Raw genomic sequence first — 19771 nt, forward strand, 5'->3', positions numbered from 1 at the left:
GAATCCCAGGGACGGGGAGCCTGGTGGGCTTCAGTCTATGGGGTCGCACAGAGTAGGACACGACTGAAGCGACTTAGCAGCAGTAGCAGCAGAGACACAACTGAGCGACTGAACTGAACTGAGTCTTTCTCTACTTCCTTATTCCGTAAATAGGCAGCCATTTTCATTTCAGGATTAGGGGAGAGGCAGTCCTGATCAGCTCTGCTGGCAATTCGACTATTTAGTTCTTGAGGTCTTTCTTTCCTAAGAGTTTGGCTTTTAAATCTCAAAAGCTGGAGGAGGTTTCTATTTTCCCTCCCTTCTCTGAGACACTGGAAGCCTGGAATTCCAGTTTGAATGAACCTAGAGAACATTAATTCAAATTCCTAAATACCATTCTACATGGGCAATTATTATATCTATTTTACAAAGGAATCAGTTTCCAGAAAATTATCTTGTTGAAGGATATACAGTTTTTAAAGTGTCAGAAGTGGAATGTAGACCTACATCTGCCAGATTTCTATGTCTCTGTGCTTCACCATTAGGTCATTCTGATTTTCACCTGATTTGGGAAATACATAGCCCTAGAGAAACACAGACACGTACACACAGGAGAAGCTGGAACATACCCTTTGATTTTATTGGTTTAAATAAATATTTTCCTGAAAGAGCAGCCCAGTATCAAGGCGCTTAAGGCATCTAGAGCATCGAAATGAATATGTCCAAGATGGATAACGACGGAGCTGGACGCCAAGAGCATAAAGTAGTGTTTTCCTGGGCTAGAGGGTTGCTTGGATGTTGAGCTCCTTGGCTGGTAGGTTTTCTGGCTAGGGGATATCCAGCTGTTGTTTTCTTGCATGGTGGCTGATCTGGCTGGTTAGTGTCTTGGTGAGCCCGTCCTGTTGGGGTGGGTGAACCCGTCAGCTATTGGGCCTGGACTTCAGACAAATAGAACTAAGAAATAAATGATGCCTAAACCGATGAGTATGGCGAATACATCCAGCCAACCAGTTCGGCCCGAGTTGATATAAGCTTCTTCCCATTGGCTTTTCTTGTTGGCCTGTCTGGTCTGTAGGAATGGGAGCTTTAGATTTGGGTTTCTGAGTCCAGCCTTGTCACACCCCTGGGTAATGGCTAGACACCTCTCCGGTCAGGAGGGGAAACCCCTACCCATATCCCAGGACAGGAGCAGATGCAATGGGGACAGCAAGGAGGCACGTAGAGGACAGCAAAGGGGGCAGGTAGAGGACAGGATGGGCCCAGGTTTAGGCACTGGTTTACCTTTACGCTGAATACGAGTGCAGTTATTCCCAGGGGAGGGAATAAAATTACGGCCACGAAGGTCAAACACAGGTAATCCGGGGCATAAAATAACAATTCTTCTTTCGTCTGTGTAATCACTGGTGGCTGAGCCTCTGCACCCGGTTCCCCTGGAGCCGCGGGTGGCTGGCCTGGGGCGGGGGGCGGCACGCCGGCGTCGGCGGGTATAGGGGTCATGATTTTTATACCCTAAAAGACTCCAAGTATCTTCAAAACGGAGCCAAACCCGCTACGCCTCCCCTAGTTCTATCGAGAATCCCAAGACCCAGACCCCAGACCATCAAGGGCCAGTACTTCACAATGGAGAAATCAGAGCAGGTCCTGATTGGCTGCCCGTGTGAGGGGGCGTGGTCCCACGTTACTCAGCTCCTCCAGGATTCAAGAGGTTGGGTGCGTACTGAGGCGCTTCAGTCCTGTCCGACTCTTTGCGACCCTGGACTGTAGCCTGCCAGGCTTCTTTCACTTTTCACAGGGTGCTCCATCCTTAGTCGGGACACTGACTCCGCCCACCCTGATAGGAATTAGTTGCAAGCCATAAGGTTGGATTCCGGCTCCTGCTTCCTGCAGATCCCTATCTGCATTCAGGGCAGGAGGGAGTATCAGGGACTGCACCCAAGAGCTGTGGGAGTGAGGAAGTAGATAAACCTCGTAAGAAAACTAGGCGCGGGCCTTCCCTTGGTGGCTAAGACTTCCGGACCTGGGTTTGATCCCTGGTCAGGGAACTAGATCCCATATGCCACAACTGAAGGTCTTTTTTTAGTTTAATGCCATCTAATATTCAGGTATGACCTAAATGAAATCCCTTATGATTATACAGTGGAAATGAGAAATAGATTTGAGGCACTAGATCTGATAAACAGAGTGCCTGATGAACTATGGACGGAGGTTCGTGACTGTACAGGAGACAGGGATCAAGACCATCCCCATGGAAAAGAAATGCAAAAAAGCAAAATGGCTGTCTGGGGAGGCCTTACAAATAGCTGTGAAAAGAAGAGAAGCGAAAAGCAAAGGAGAAAAGGAAAGATATAAGCATATGAGTGCAGAGTTTCAAAGAATAGCAAGGAGAGATAAGAAAGCCTTCTTCAGAGATCAATGCAAAGAAATAGAGGAAAACAACAGAATGGGAAAGACTAGATCTCTTCAAGAGAATTAGAGATACTAAGGGAACATTTCATGCAAAGATCGGCTCGATAAAGGACAGAAATGGTATGGACCTAACAGAAGCAGAAGATATTAAGAAGAGGTGGCAAGAATACACACAAGAACTGTACAAAAACGATCTTCACGACCAAGAGAATCACAATGGTGTGATCACTCACCTAGAACAAGACATCCTCAAGTGGGCCTTAGAAAGCATCACTACGAACAAAGCTAGTGGAGGTGATGGAATTCCAGTTGAGCTATTTCAAATCCTCAAAGATGATGCTGTGAAAGTGCTGCACTCAATATACCAGCAAATTTGGAAAACTCAGCAGTGGCCACAGGACTGGAAAAGGTCAGTTTTCATTCCAATCCCAAAGAAAGGCGATGCCAAAGAATGCTCAAACTACCGCACAATTGCACTCATCTCACACGTTAGTAAAGTAATGCTCAAAATTCTCCAAGCCAGGCTTCAGCAATACGTGAATCGTGAACTTCCAGATGTTCAAGCTGGTTTTAGAAAAGGCAGAGGAACCAGAGATCAAATTGCCAACATCTGCTGGATCATGGAAAAAGCAAGAGAGTTCCAGAAAAACATCTATTTCTGCTTTATTGACTATGCCAAAGCCTTTGACTGTGTGGATCACAATAAACTGTGGAAAATTCTGAAAGAAATGGGAATACCAGACCACCTGACCTGCCTCTTGAGACACGTATATGCAGGTCAGGAAGCAGCAGTTAGAACTGGACATGGAACAACAGTCTGGTTCCCAATAGGAAAAGGAGTATGTCAAGGCTGTATATTGTCACCCTGCTTATTTAACTTATACACAGAGTACATTGTGAGAAATGCTGGGCTGGAAGAAGCACAAGCTGGAATCAAAATTGCCGGGAGAAATACCAGTAACCTCAGATATGCAGATGACATCACGCTTTTGGCAGAAAGTGAAGAGGAACTAAAAAGCCTCTTGATGAAAGTGAAAGAGGAGAGGGAAAAAGTTGGCTTAAAGCTCAACATTCAGAAAACAAAGATCATGGCATCCGGTCCCATCACTTCATGGGAAATAGATGGGGAAACAGTGGAAACAGTATCAGACTTTATTTTGGGGGCTCCAAAATCACTGCAGATGGTGATTGCAGCCATGAAATTAAAAGACGCTTACTCCTTGGAAGGAAAGTTATGATCAACCTAGATAGCATATTGAAAAGCAGAGACATTACTTTGCCAACAAAGGTCCATCTAGTCAAGGCTATGGTTTTTCCAGTGGTCAGGTATGGATGTGAGAGTTGGACTGTGAAGAAGGCTAAGCACTGAAGAATTGATGCTTTTGAACTGTGGTGTTGGAGAAGACTCTTAAGAGTCCCTTGGACTGCAAGGAGGTCCAACCAGTCCATCCTAAAGGAGATCAGTCCTGGGAGTTCATTGGAAGGACTGATGCTGAAGATGAAACTCCAATACTTTGGCCACCTCATGCGAAGAGTTGACTCATTGGAAAAGACCCTGATGCTGGGAGGGATTGGGGGCAGGAGGAGAAGGGGACGACAGAGGATGAGATGGCTGGATGGCATCACCGACTTGTTGGACATGAGTTTGAGTAAACTCTGGGAGTTGGTGATGGACAGGGAGGCCTGGCGTGCTGTGAATCATGGGGTCGCAAAGAGTCGGACACGACTGAGCGACTGAACTGAACTGAACTGAATACATATTGATGGAATGATGGAAATAAGAAATCACCATTGTGGTAGGCAGAATCTAAGATAACTCCAAGATTCCTGCTCTCTGGTACATATGTACCTGCTCCCAGTTGTTCATTAAGTACCAATCTGTGTGCTGCTGTGAGAGGATTTTGTATCTGTAATTAAAGTCCCCAATCAGTTAATGGTAAAATAGGGAGAATATCTTCAAAGGGTCTAACCTTATCAGATGAGTTCCTAAAAAGGACTGGATTTTACTGGCAAAGATTCCCAGGCATGAGGCAGCTTAGAGGCAAGGAGGACTCTCCCCAGCTGGCTTTAACTCAGTAAGGATCACATGGCAAGAAATGCAGGCAACCTTTAACTCAGACTGGCCCCCAGCTGAAAGCCAGGAGGGAAATGGGGATTTTAGTTTCACAACAATAAGGATCTGAATCCTTACATAACCATGATTCATTTGGAAGAGTGTCCTAGCTCCAAATGAGAATGCAGGCCAACACCTTGATTTTAACCTTATGAAATGGTGAGCAGAGAACCCAGCCATTCTGACCTACACAGAACTCTACGTTAACAAACTTAAGTTTGTGGAAATTTCTTATGCATCATTAGAAAACTGACAATCATTCAAACACCATAGTAACTACTAACTCAGGTGAAAACCATCAATGGATGCTAATGCCACTGGGTTTTAGCTGATATTAATGGTTCCCTTGGTTTTAGAGGAAAGTGAAAGTGTTAGTCACTCAGTTGTTCAACTCTTTGGGACCCCACTGACTGTAGCCTTCCAGTCACCTATATCCATGGGATTCTCCAGGCAAGAATACTGGAATGGGTAGCTATTCCCTTCTCCAGGGGATCTTTTCAATGTAGGGACTGTACCCGGGTCTCTGCATTGCAGGCCGACTCTTTCTCATCTGAGCAACAAGGGGAAAGGGTGTGATTCCAGCACTGGCATGAACCTGTGTGCCTTTCTTCCTTCTGGTGAAAAAACTATTAGAAGGATAACAGGGACAATCGCAAAAGAATAAGCAGCTGCAGGAAAGCAGATTCTCTTCCATACCATGAGCTGGCCTCATCCAAGTTTATATCTAACCCCAGAAAACTGAACAAACTTTAAGACGCTCAGACTGCAACATTATTACCATGTCCTATGACTGTGATTTTTAACTTCAGTGTTCAGTTTTGATAAGACATCTAACTTATTTCAAGTGTATTAACAATACTTATTTCAAGTGACTTCACAATCCTTGAATTGATATTCTTCATTTCCTGAACGAGAGATGCTTTTGAATTTTCAAGTCAGAAGGAGAACTGTACGCATGGTTCCTCTTTTCTCACAGATATGTGAATTAAGAAGAGAAAACCAGTTCTCTCCCACTCAAGAAATACTCCCTAAGAACCCTTGAGAGACCTAGATTTCTTATTGAAATGAAGAGTTTGGGAATCCAAGGCTCACTGAAATCAAGAGTACACTGAATCTCCTATTTTTAAAAATATTTTTATGGAAGTGCATAAGCATGCCTAATCATACATGTATACCAATACACTTTCACACACAGCATACCCATGGAACCTGCTCCTGAAAACAAGGCCCAGACCAAAGACCCCCCCATGCCCTCTCCCAGTTACTTCTCCACAGATGAGAACCTACACCCTAATTTTCTCTCCCTCTTTTTAATAACTGCTTTGGGGGTCACATCAGGAATTACAAACTTCACTATGGGGACCCTCCAGGTGGATATAAAGGTGATTTCCATCTTTTGGCTGCCACAAACAATCCTGCAAAGAACACCCATGGGCATGCTTCTCTGTGCAAGTGAGCAAGTACCACTTAAAAATAGATCCAAGAAGTGGGATTGTAGGGTCAAAGTATAAGGACTTTGTGGTCATCATACTATAATGACTTCTGCAAAGGCTTCACTAAGTCACACTTCCAATTCCAGCGTGTGAAATGATTGTTCTTTTCTTCTTGTCAGCACGCAATGTGCTGAGTGGGTGAGAAGTTATACAATAGCTCTGTATTGCTTTAATTTACATTTCTATGATGAATAGGGGGCCTTTCCAGATGGCTCAGTGGTAAAGAATCCACCTGCAATGCAGGAGATGCATGGAGATCAATCCTTGGGTCAAGAAAGTCCCTTGGAAAAGGAAATGACAATCCACTCTAGTATTCTTGCCTGGGGAAATCCCATGGACAGAGGAGCCTAGGTGGGCTACAGTCCATGGAGTTGCATAAGAGTTGGACATAACTCAGTGTCTAAAAGAAGAAGAAAGAGATGAGTAGGGAGTTTGATCATTACAATGGATGGAGTTGTGTCCCCAAAAATTGATGTGTTGAAACCCTAACCCCTAGTGTGATTATATTTAGGGATAGGAATTTTAGGACATAATTAGGATTAGATGAGGTCATGAGGGTGGGGTAATCCTGGTGGGATTAGTGCCCTTATAAGAAGAGACTGTGAGAGCTTGCTTCCTTTCTGTCCACCATATGAGGACAGAGTGAGAAGGTGGCCTTTATCTCTACAACTAGAGAAAGCCCACACAGCAATGAAGACCCAGCATGGCCAAAAATAAATAAATAAAAATTGTTTTTAAAAACAAAGGTTTAAAAAAGAGGAATGAACATCATACATGCATCAGCTTGGGTGAATCTCTAAGGCATTATGCCAAGTGACAAAAAGCCAGTCTCAAAGTTTCAGTTCAGTTAAGTTCAGTCACTCAGTTGTGCCCGATTCTTTGTGACCCCATGGACTGCAGCACGCCAGACCTCCCTGTCCATCACAAACTCCCAGAGTTAACTCAAATTCATGTCAGTGATGCCATCCAACCATCTCATCCTCTTCTCCTACTGCCTTCAATCTTTCCCAGCATTAGGGTCTTTTCCAATGAGTCAGTTCTTTGCATCAGGTAGCCAAAGTATTGGAGTTTCAGCTTCAGCATCAGTCCTTCAATGAATATTCAGGACTGATTTCCTTTAGGATGTATCTCCTTGCTGTCCAAGGGACTCTCAAGAGTCTTCTCCAACACCACAGTTCTAAAGCATCCATTCTTCAGTGTTCAGCTTTCTTTATGGTCCAACTCTCACATCCATACATGACTACTGGGAAAAAAAAAGATAGACCTTTGTTGGCAAAGTAATGTCTCTGCTTTTTAATAAGCTGTCCAGGTTGGTCATAGCTTTTCTTCCCAGGAGCAAGAGTCTTTTAATTTCATGGCTGTAGTCACCATCTGTAGTGATTTTGGAGCCCCCCAAAATAAAGTCTGTCACTGTTTCCACTGTTTCCCCATCTATTTCCCATGAAGTGATGGGACCAGATGCCATTCTTAGTTTTCTGAATGTTGAGTTTTAAGTCAACTTTTTCACTCTCCTCTTTCACTTTCATCAAGAGGCTCTTTAGTTCTTCTTCAATTTCTGCCATAATGGTGGTGTCATCTGCATATCTGAGGTTATTGATATTTCTCCTGGCAATCTTGACTCCAGCTTGTGCTACATACAGCCCAGCATTTCTCATGATGTACTCTGCATAGAAGTTAAACAAGCAGGTGACAATATATATCCTTGATGTACTTCTTTCCCGATTTGGAACCAGTCTGTTGTTCCATGTCCAGTTCTAACTGTTGCTTCTTGACCTGCATACAGATTTCTCAAGAGGCAGGTCAGGTGGTCTGGTATTCCCATCTCTTGAAGAATTTTCCACAGTTTGTTGTGATCCACAGAGTCAAAGGCTTTGGCATAGCCAATAAAGCAGAAATAGATGCTTTCTGGAACTCTCTTGCTTTTTTGATGATCCAACGGATGTTGGCAATTTCATCTCTGGTTCCTCTGCCTTTTCTAAATCCTGCTTGAATATCTGGAAGTTCACAGTTCATGTACTGTTGAAGCCTGGCTTGAAGAATTTTGAGCATTACTTTACTAGCATGTGAGAGGAGTGCAATTGTACAGTACTTTGTGCATTCTTTGGCATTGCCTTTCTTTGGGATTAAATGAAAACTAACCTTTTCCAGTCCTGTGGCCACGGCTGAGTTTTCCAAATTTGCTGACATATTGAGTGCAGCACTTTCACAGCATCATCTTTGAGGATTTGCAAAAGCTCAGCTGGAATTCCATCACCTCCACTAGCTTTGTTCATAGTGATGCTTTCTAAGGCCCACTTGACTTCGCATTCCAGGATGTCTGGCTCTAAGTGAGTGATTGCACCATCATGGTTATCTAGGTCATGAAGATCTTTTTTGTATAGTTCTTCTGTGTATTCTTGCCACCTCTTCTTAATACCTTCTGCTTCTGTTAGGTCTATACCGTTTGTGTCCTTTATTGAGGCCATCTTTGCATGAAAATTTCCCTTGGTATCTCTAATATTCTTGAAGAGATCTCAAGTCTTCCCCATTCTATTGTTTTCCTCTATTTCTTTGCATTGTTCACTGAAGAAGGCTTTCTTATCTCTCCTTGCTATCCTTTGGAACTCTGCATTCAATTGGGTATATCTTTCCTTTGCTCTTTTGCCTTTCGCTTCTCTTCTTTTCTCAGCTATTTGTAAGGCCTCCTCAGACAACTATTTTGCCTTTTTGCATTTGTTTTTCTTGGGATGGTCTCTATCACTGCCTCCTAAACAACGTCACGAACCTCCATCCATAGTTCTTCAGGAACTCTGTCCATCAGATCTAATCCCTTGAATCTATTTGTCACTTCCACTGTATAATTATAAGGGATTTGATTTAGGTCATACCTGAATGGTCTAGTGGTTTTCCCTACTTTCTTCAATTTAAGTCTGAATTTGGCAATAAGGAGTTCATGATCTGAGCCACAGTCTGCTCCCAGTCTTGCTTTTGCTGACTATATAGAGCTTCTCCATCTTTGGCTGCAAAGAATATGTCAATCTGATTTCGGTATTGACCATCTGGTGATGTCCATGTGTAGAGTCTTCTCTTGTGTTGTTGGAAGAGGGTGTTTACTATGACCAGTGCATTCTTTTGGCAAAACTCTGTTAGCCTTTGCCCTGCTTCATTCTGTACTCCAAGGCCAAATTTGCCTGTTACTCCAGGTATTTCTTGACTTCCTACTTTTGCATTCCAGTCCCCTATAATGAAAAGGACATCTTTTTTGGGTGTTAGTTCTAGAAGGTCTCATAGGTCTTCATAAAACTGTTCAACTTCAGCTTCTTCAGCATTATTGGTCAGGGCATAGACTAATAAAAGGTTAATGCTGTGTGATTCCCTTGATGGGATCCTCTCACAAAGACAAAACTATATTGTCAGGTCAGTGGTGGCCAGGGGTAGAGGAAGGGGAGGATAACTGTGAAGGGAGAGCACAAGGGAGATATTTTGGGGGTGATGAATCCTGATTCTGATGGTAGTTAAATCTATATCTAGGTGTATAAATGTCATTGAACTGTATACTAAGTCAGCTTTACTGCATGCTAATTTGAAAATGCAATCAAAGTGATAATGTCATTACACACTCATAGCTAAAATTTAAAAACCTGTTTGGAGTCAGGTGTTTGGATAATGTCCTTTAATTTGTACTTCAGGTTGGTCTAATGTTTTCATCACACTTAGCTGGAGATTATAGGTTTGGGGAAGAACATCCAGAGGTGAGTGTACCCTTCATCACATATTATCAAAGACTACATCGTATCAATATGATTTGTCACAAATAATGTTAACCTTGATCATCTGGCCAAGGTAATGCTGGCTTTTCCTGGGGAGGACTCTGAACTTTACAGACTTAAGTTGGCTGGGAGAGGGGAAGAAGAGGCCCCCAGCTTAGCCCAAGGGCAGAAAGCAGACAGGCCACAGCCAGTCATGCCTTATCTCAGAGAATACTCCTGTAAAGGTTGGAGGTGAGGGGGGACCTCTCTGAGGCCTGCTCTGCTCGCCCTCACCCCCAGGATCTGCCTTAGGAGGGTCTGAGGTTCCTGGAAAATCAAGAACTGCTGCTCCCCACTCTCCATTCTGCACAGGGCAGCCAGAGTTTCTCCATAGCCTAAATCATGTGACACATCTCTCAGGTTCACATCCTCCCATAGGTTGCCATGGCTCACAGGATGAAATCCCAATCTCACGCTCTGATGGCCAAGCCCTGATTGGTCTGCTTCTGCCCCACCCCCCTCACACCCTCCCCTCAGGCCTCCCTGACTCCAGCCACTCAAACCTCACTCCCAACTCAGGACCTTTGCACTTGCTGTTCCCCTGCCTGGAACCCTTTCATTTCCCACAGATCTCTTCACGGCTATCTCACCCAGCAAATCTCAGCTCAGGTGGCCCCTCTGCTGAGAACTTTCTCTTTTTCCACTTGTCCTCAGTGCCTCTCTAGTTATTCCCTTCACAGTCATCGGTCCACCCTGAAGGCACCTTGTTTATTCGGCTGTTGATCTCCATCTCCCCTGTGAACTGTGAACTCCAGGAGAGCCACAGTCCTGTCTCCCTTGGCCACCATTTGTTCCCTGGGGGCTGAACATGGGGCCTGGCACACAGTAAGCTCCTAAATTCAAATATGATCAATGGGGACTTCCCCGGTGGTCCAGTGGTTAAGAATCTGCCTTGCAATGCAGGGGATGCAGGTTTGATCCCTGGTAGGGGAACTTTCCTGACTTTTCTGGGTGGCTCAATGGTAAAGAATCTGTTTGCCAATACAGGAGATGTGGGTTTGATCCCTGGGTGAGGAAGACCCCCTGAAGAAGGAAATGGCAGCCCACTCTAGTATTCTTGCCTGGGAGACCCCATGGACAGAGGAGCCTGGCAGGCTACAGTCCATGGGGTCACAAAGAATCAGACAGGACTGAGCGACTAAACAACAACAAAAAAGGGGAACTAATACCCCACATGGAGAAGGCAATGGCACCCCCTTCTCCGTGGTGGGTTTGATCCCTGGGTGAGGAAGACCCCTGAAGAAGGAAATGGCAACCCATTCCAGTACTCTTGCCTGGAAAATCCCATGGATGGAGGAGCCTGGTAGACTGCAGTCCATGGGGTCACTAAGAGTTGGACACGACTGAACGCCTTCCCTTTCACTTTTCACTTTCATGCATTGGAGAAGGAAATGGCAACCCACTCCTGTGTTCTTGCCTGGAGAATCCCAGGAATGGGGGAACCTGGTGGGCTTCCATCTATGGGGTCGCATAGAGTCGGACACGACTGAAGCAACTTAGCAGCAGCAGCAATACCCGACATGTCTCATAGCTACTCATAGCTAAATCCCAGAACCACAACTACTGAGCCTGCGTGCCGCAACTAGAGAGCTATATTTCACAAGGATAGATCCTACATGACTCAGTGGAGTTCCCACATGATGCAACTAAGATCTGATGCAGCCAAAATAAATAAATACTTTTTAAAGACCCACAAATATGTTCAATGAATTAATAAATCCTGCCTTCCGCATGCCTGGAACCAATCAGAGGTTCAATGAGGAATATACTTGTGACTTAGACTCACATTTTCTATATGTTGAACCAGTTAGGAGTTCCAACTGGAGGATAAAAGCCAATAACTGAAATCCCACCCAATTCATTCATTCATTCATTCAGAAGTTTCCTAGGTGACAGAGCCCAATATTCCTCTACTAGAGCAGAAATCTGAACTAAACATTTGGGACTCTGCCCTTTATATTTCAATCAAGGTCAATATCAGTGATTAGAGCCCGCCCTGATAGCATCACGCCCTGATGTACTCTCCTGTCCTGAGGAATTGGAGGCATGGCCTTTGGCTTTAATGAGGTAAGTGGAGTGCTATCTAGAAAGAGTGTTGTAAGTTAAGGGATTGAGCTAGTAGGATCCAGTTTGGACAGAGAAGGGGATAAGAGGGAAGAGAATTGGTTAGGGAATGTAGAAAAAAATACTGGTAGGGGACCAGGCTAAAATTAAGGGAGGACCTGCACAGGAGAATGCAGAGGATTAAAGGGTGCAAATGAAAGTTGTTAGGGGGACACGCTGCAGATTTCATGGGAAGGTCATGAAGGGGGACAGAGTAAAGGATGCAGGTATTTCAAGTAGATAGATGTCTTTATAGCTGCAAAAGTCTAGAGGTCATCAGGGAACAATAAAGCATTCTAGAGGGCAGGGATAAGTTAAAATTCACAAGGGGCAGAAACGGTGTTACGGAGGACACGGATAGGGTCACTGGGTCTTGGGAAGGACTGTGGGAGATGAGAAGGGGAAATCAAGAAGGGAGAGAGATCAGACAGCTCTAACTGAATTAAATCAATAGAGGACACTGAGGCAGCATATGGGGGCAGTGGGGTGGTGTGGGGGTGGGCCACTGTGCCCACATCAACACCTGCAGGGCGGGAGGGAGGCGTTTACAGTGCAAGTACTGCAGCAGTTCTCAGCGACACCTGTGTGTCCAGTGGTTAGGTACCAGAGTAGGGATCTGTGCTGGCCAAAGCCAGTGGTGTGCACACCCATGGATTTGGCAGGCTAGCTGCAGGTGCCTGTGTAGTGACAGGGATCAGATTGAGAGACACACTAAGGGGCAGGGGCCAAACATCACCATTGGCATTATTAGATATAAGCCTGCAAACCATATGCAGAGACACAAACAAGTTTGAAAATTTTAGTGAAGAAACTGGAAACTATTTGAAGTGAAAGAGATTTGAGAAAACCAAACAAATTCTAGAATTGAGAAATATCAGGAATTGTTCTACTTGTGCTTTATTGACTATGCCAAAGCCTTTGACTGTGTGGATCACAACAAACTGTGGAAAATTCTTCAAGAGATGGGAATACCAGACCACCTGACCTGCCTCCTGAGAAATCTGTATGCAGGTCAAGAAGCAACAGTTAGAACTGGACATGGAACAACAGACTGGTTCCAAATCGGGAAAGGAGTACGTCAAGGCTGTTTATTGTCACCCTGCTTGTTTAACTTATATGCAGAATATATCATGAGAAATGCTGGACTGGATGAAGCACAGGCTGGAATCAAGATTGCTGGGAGAAATATCAATAACCTCAGATATGCAGATGACACCACTTATGGCAGAAACAGAAGAACTAAAGAGCCTCTTGATGAAAGTTAAAGAGGAGAGTGAAAAAGCCGGCTTTTTTAAAACTCAGCATTCAGGAAACTAAGATTATGGCATCTGGTTCCATCACTTCATGGGAAATAAATGGGGAAACAGTGGAAACAATGACAGACTTTATTTTGGGGAGCTCCAAAATCACTGCAGATGGTGACTGCAGCCATGAAATTCAAAGACACTTGCTCCTTGGAAGAAAAGTTATGACCAACCTAGACAGCATATTAAAAAGCAGAGATATTACTTTGCCAACAAAGGTCCATCTAGTCAAAGCTATGGTTTTTCCAGTAGTCATGTATGGATGTGAGAGTTGGACCATAAAGAAAGCTGAGCACTGAAGAATTGATGCTTTTGAACTGTGGTGTTGGAGAAGACTCTTGAGAGTCCCTTGGACAGCAAGGCAATCCAACCAGGCCATCCTAAAGGAAATCAGTCCTGAATATTCATTGGAGGGACTGATGCTTAAGCTGAAACCCCAATACTTTGGCCACCTGATGCGAAGAACTGACTCATTGGAAAAGACCCTGATGCTGGGAAAGACTGAAGGCGAGAGGAGAAGGGGACGACAGAGGATGAGATGGTTGGATGGCATCACCGACTCAATGGACATGAGTTTGAGTAAACTCCGGGAGTTGGTGATGGACAGGGAGGCCTGGCGTGCTGCAGTCCTTGGGGTCACAAAGAGTCAGACATGACTGAGCGACTGAACTGAACTGGGAATTGTTATGAAAAATCCCATGGGTGAGATTATCAGGAAATTAGACATAGACAAAGAGAGAAATGGTGAGAAGAAGATAGGTCAGGAAAAAATAAACCATAGTATGGAGGGGAAAGAAAAGGAAGAGATTGTGTGCCAGGGCTGATTCTAGGCACACTATCAGCTGCAGGGCTCCGGGCTCCTGGCTCCTGGCAGGCACTTGTGGCTGCCAGGTCTTGCCCCAAGTGCATGGCAGTGCAGACTGGGGATGGAGTTGAGCCAGCAGCATGCACTGACTTGGCTGGAGGGGCTGCCACAGGGGATGTCAGCCATGCAGGCCAGTGAGAAGAGACAGGGCTCAGCAGACTGGGCTGACAAGCAGCTGTCGGAGCCCTGGCTCTCCATGTGCATTACTGTGGTCATAGAGCCTCACAACAGGCACACAATTTCTCCATTCTTGAAGAATATTTTTGCTGTGCTTGAATTTTTTTTTTTGCTGGCAGTTGATGTATTTCAGACATTGATGATATCATTCTACCATCTTCTAAGCTTTGTTTCCTTGCTGTTTAAAAATCAGCCATCAATCTGTCATTTCACTGAAGGAACCATTCTTAATATTTTCTCTTTGCCTTGGTTTTCTGCAGTTCTCCTAAAATATAATTAGGGGTGGATTGTAATTATTCTGTTTGGGGTTCATCAGACTTCTTGTGTCAGTCCACAGTCTGATGTCAGTCATCAGGTCTGGAAAATTCCTTGTCATTATGTCTTCAAATGTATGCTATGTGCCATTCTCTTCTCTTCTTTCTGGGATTCTAGTCATATTTACGACAGAACCTCTTCCTTTTTTTCCCCTCCATACTATGGTCGATTTAGTTTTTTTCCTGACCTATCTTCTGGTCACCATTTCTCTCTTTGTCTATGTCTAATTCCCTGCTAATCTCATCCGTGGGATTCTTAATATCAATTCCCAATATTTCTCAGTTCTAGAATTTGTTTGGTTTTCTCTCCAATCTCTGTCACTTCAAAGAGTTTCCAATTTCTTCACTAAAATTTTCAAACTTAGGTTTATGTCTCTGCATATGGTTTGCAGGCTTATATCTAATAATGCCAATATTTGAAGTCTTTATGTTTCTCTATTTTGTTTCTGTTTTCTCTCTCACAGGTCTTTATCTTCGTATGGGTCTGGTTATGAGTTTGGCATTGTATTTGAAGGTATCTCTAAAAATAATTTGAGGCCTAGGGTAATATTATTTTCCTCCAGAGTGGATTTCCACTTTTTTCTTTCAAATGAAGGAAGGAGGTCTATCCATCTGGGATATATACGTAAGTACAACACGTGAGACTGATGGGTGATGCCCACCCATCAGAGGATGGATGAAGCCAAGCTACATGTCCATGTTTAAGTTGGTTTCTCTATGTTCAACCTTTAAACCTTTTCTTGGCCACAGGCATCACGAGCATCATCGTGTGGTGGCTGTTCATGTTCTTCACTTTCTCTCCCCACTGTGCCTGGTGACAGATGCCCCCACAACCCAGGAGAGCCTGAGAATGCCCTGGTCCCCTCTCCCTCAAGGTGTCAGGGATGGGGGGCCCTCCTTTCTCCTTGCATACCCTGTGGACTCAGATGTCCATGTCTTAACTCTGTCCCTTGGACAAAGTCTCCCTTCTCCTGGCACATTCAAGGACAATAAACCATATGAGGATATTTCTGCCTGCTGGGTGATTCTTTTCCTGTGTGTTCAAGTTCCCTTGGGGTTCATTCATTCTTTCATTCAATAAACATCACAGAGTACCTACTGTGTGTCAGGTACTGTTCTAGGCCCAGGAACACTGCACTGAACAAGACAGGAAAAGAACTTATTTCTTCTCCACACAAGACAAACACATAAACAGAATATACGTAAATAGTTTCAGATAGCGTTAAGCCCTACGAAGGAAACAGAGGAATGTGACAGTAATCAGCAGTTCTACTTAAGACTGGGATATGCTAAGCTTGGTAGGATGGAAAGAATGTTTGGCTTACTTTTGGGAAAGCCAACGTGCTGTGGGAAATAGATAGTCCCCTCTTAAAAGGCACACAGAAAATCTCACCTTTTCTGGAATCCAGGGCAAGAGCAGCAAATTGAATGGAGCCTGGATCAGAATCATCTGCTAATCTTAGGGAGCCATCTGGAGAGGCAGGAGGCAACTGGAGCTCCCCCTGGGGACCCAGACACTGCCAGCTGCCATTTGGGGGAGCTCATCCTACCATGTGGCCACTGCTGCTGACAGAAGATATTTTGGAACCCTCCTAGCTTAGTAGCACCAGGATCCCATCTTGCCCACACCACCAGTACTGAGATGCCTCAGGCCAAGCAAATAGTGCAGCAGGATGAGCCATACCCACCACCAGGCTGGCTGCCTTAAGATCTCCTGAGCCCACAGCCACCCTGAAGACATGGCCCTGATCACCACAAGGCCCAGGACGCAGCCTACACCAGTACACTGGCACTAGCCCCTGGACCCCGGGTCCCTGAAGCCAAAGACCTTGGGACACATTTCAGCCCATGGGGTGTCTGAGCATCAGTCCCAGGATCACTGCCACTCCACATCCTGCCTTGTCAGGACCCAGCTAACACACCAGCAAGCCAGCTCCAGGGCCCCAGTCACTCCTAGGTATGTGTCTGAAGAAAATTAAAACACTAATTCAGAAAGATACATGCACCCCAATGTTCACAGCAGATTTATTTACAACAGCCAGCATGCTGTCATTCAGTTCAGTTCAGTTCAGTCTCTCAGTTGTGTCCAACTCTGAGACCCCATGAATCACAGGACGCCAGGCCTCCCTGTCTATCACCAGCTCCTGGAGTTCACTCAGACTCACGTCCATTGAGTCAGTGATGCCATCCAGCCGTCTCATCCTCTGTCGTCCCCTTCTCCTCCTGCCCCCAAACCTTCCCAGCATCAGAGTCTTTTCCAATGAGTCAACTCTTTGCATGAGGCAGCCAAAGTACTGGCGTTTCAGTTTTAGCATCATTCCTTCCAAAGAAATCCCAGGGCTGATCTTCAGAATGGACTGGTTGGATCTCCTTGCAGTCCAAGGGACTCTCAGGAGTCTTCTCTAACACCACAGTTCAAAAGCATCAATTCTTCAGTGCTCAGCTTTCTTTATAGTCCAACTCTCACATCCATACATGACCACTGGAAAAACCATAGCCTTGACAAGATGGACCTTTGTTGGCAAAGTAATGTCTTTGCTTTTTAATATGCTATCTAGGTTGGTCATAACTTTCCTTCCAAGGAGTAAGCGTCTTTTAATTTCATAGCTGCAGTCACCATCTGCACTGATTTTGGAGCCCCAAAAATAAAGTCTCTCATTGTTTCCACTGTTTCCCCATCTATTTCCCATGAAGTGATGGGACCAGATGCCACGATCTTAGTTTTCTGAATGTTGAGCTTTAAGTCACCTTTTTCACTCTCCTCTTTCACTTTCATCAAGAGGCTCTTTAGTTCCTCTTCACTTTCTGCCATAAAGGTGGTGTCATCTGCATATCTGAGGTTATTGATATTTCTCCCGGCAATCTTGATTCCAGCTTGTGCTTCTTCCAGCCCAGCATTTCTCATGATGTACTCTGCATATAAGTTAAATAAGCAGGGTGACAATATACAGCCTTGATGTACTCCTTTATCAATTTGGAAGTTTATGGTTCCAAAAACTTATGGAACCATGTTTATGGTTCCATGTCCAGTTCTAACTGTTGCTTCCTGACCTGCATACAGGTTTTTCAAGAGGCAGGTCAGGTGGTCTGGTATTCCCATCTCTTTCAGAATTGTCCACAGTTTATTGTGATCCACACAGTCAAAGGCTTTGGCATAGTCAATAAATCAGAAATAGATGTTTTTCTGGAACTCTCTTGCTTTTTTGATTGTTGTTGTCGTTGTTCAGCCACTAAGTCATGTCCACGTGACTTTGCGACTCTATGGACTGCAGCACACCAGGTCCCCCGTCCTCCACTATCTCCCAAAGTTTGCTCAAATTCTTGTCCATTGAGTCAGTGATGCTATCTAACCATTTCATCCTTTGCCACTCTCTTCTCCTTTGGCCTTCAGTCTTTCCCAGCATCAGGGTCTTTTCCAATGAGTCAGTTCTTCGGATCAGATGGCCAAAGTATTGGAGCTTCAGCATCAGTCCTTCCAATTAATATTCAGGGTTGATTTCCTTTCAGATTGACTAGTTTGTGCAGTCCAAGAGACTCTCAAGAATCTTCCCCAGCACCAAAGTTGAAAGCACCAATTCTTTGGCACTCAGCCTTCTTTGTTGTCCAACATATGAAAGCAACCCAGTGTCCATCAACAGATAGATGAATAGAGAAGAGGTGGTGTTATACACACACACATATGGCTGAGTGGTATTCCACTGTGTGTGTGTGTGTGCACGCAAGAATAATACTGGAGTGGGTTGTCATTTCCTTCAAATATATATATAGCGAGAGAATAGAATACCACTCAGCCCTAAAAAAGAATGAAATTTTGACACTTGCAACAGCATGGATGGATTTGGAGGGTACCTAGTGAAGTAAGTCGGACAAAAAAAAGAAAAGTGTATGTCATCACTTATATGTGGAATCTTAAAAAATAAACAACTGAATGATTATAATAAACCAGCCTCACAGATAGAGCAAACAGACCAGTGGTGGTTACCAGAGGGAAGAGGAGGGGCAAGAAGGAGAGAATTAAGAGGTACTACTAGGTATAAAATTAGGAAAATTTTCAGGGATATGTTTATAGCACAGAGAATATAGTCAATATTTTATAACTTTAAATGGAGTATAAGCTATAATAATTTTGAATCAGTATGTTGTGCACCTGAAACTAATATAATATTGTAAATCAGCTATATTTCAATTTTAAAAGATAAAGGAAAAATTCCTATCTGAATTCATTTGTATTATAACGAATCTAGTTATCAGTTGAGGTGGTTCAACGTGTTGAGGCTTACAGTGTCTTTTTACTCATAAACATGGTATTCCATACAGGACTTATAGAACTTTAGTTTTATTATAAATGGACTTTTCTTTCTATTGTATAATCTAACTTATTACTGGGGTAGGAGAAAGGAACTGAGTTTTTAATGTTGACATTTTGGCTATCTTACTGAACTTTTTGGTGTAATAACCCATCATTTAAGAACCTTGAATTTTCTATGTAAAATTTGAATTTTTTTAACAATTTAATACTTCATTTTATATTTTTTATTTTAGTTCCTTGGCTAACCTATCTGGTACAATATGAAGTATAAGCAAGCATCCTAATTGCATTTTTATTTTTGTATGAAATTGTTCTAATGTTTTACCAGTCACATAACTGATATAGATTTCTAATAAAAATTCCATCTGTTCAAAACATTTTCTTCTGATCTCAGCTTGCCAAGATTTTTTAAAATAAAAATTTGTTGATTATATCAAACATTTTCCAGCACTGATTAAAATTTAATTCAGCACATTAACAAAATTATAAACCATCCTTGTACTCCTGAAAAAACCTTCAGTTCAGTTCAGTTCAGTTGCTCAGTTGTGTCCGACACTGCGACCCTATGAATTGCAGCACGCCAGGCCTCCCTGTCCATCATCAACTCCCGGAGTTTACCCAAACTCATGTCTCGAGTCGGTGATGCCATCCAGCCATCTCATCCTCTGTCGTCCCCTTCTCCTTCTGCCCCTAATCCCTCCCAGCATCATGGTCTTTTCCAGTGAGTCAACTCTTCGCATGAGGTGGCCAAAGTATAAGAGTTTCAGCTTCAGCATCAGTCCTTGCAATGAACACCCACGACTGATCTCCTTTAGGATGGACTGGTTGGATCTCCTTGCAGTCCAAGGGACTTTCAAGAGTCTTCTCTAACACCACAGTTCAAAAGCATCAATTCTTCAGCGCTCAGCTTTCTTTACAGT

General features: G+C 43.9%; 1 protein-coding gene across 2 annotated transcripts; it reads right to left on the bottom strand.

The window, feature by feature from the left end:
* Positions 1 to 593: 593 nt before the first annotated feature.
* PMIS2 (PMIS2 transmembrane protein) lies at positions 594 to 1590 on the bottom strand. 2 transcript variants are annotated; one of them, XM_061388014.1, is made up of 2 exons: positions 1261 to 1590; positions 594 to 1048 (listed from the first exon to the last, which is right to left on the bottom strand). In XM_061388014.1, exons 1-2 carry the CDS (start codon positions 1474 to 1476, stop codon positions 920 to 922), a joined length of 345 nt encoding a protein of 114 aa, XP_061243998.1. In that variant the 5' UTR covers positions 1477 to 1590; the 3' UTR covers positions 594 to 919. The 2 variants fall into 2 exon arrangements, with proteins under 2 accessions (XP_061243998.1, XP_061243999.1); XM_061388015.1 differs by having other exon boundaries at positions 594 to 878; positions 1261 to 1587.
* Positions 1591 to 19771: the final 18181 nt, after the last annotated feature.

The sequence above is a fragment of the Bos javanicus genome, chromosome 18, assembly GCF_032452875.1.
Source record: "Bos javanicus breed banteng chromosome 18, ARS-OSU_banteng_1.0, whole genome shotgun sequence".
Taxonomy (NCBI): domain Eukaryota; kingdom Metazoa; phylum Chordata; class Mammalia; order Artiodactyla; family Bovidae; genus Bos; species Bos javanicus.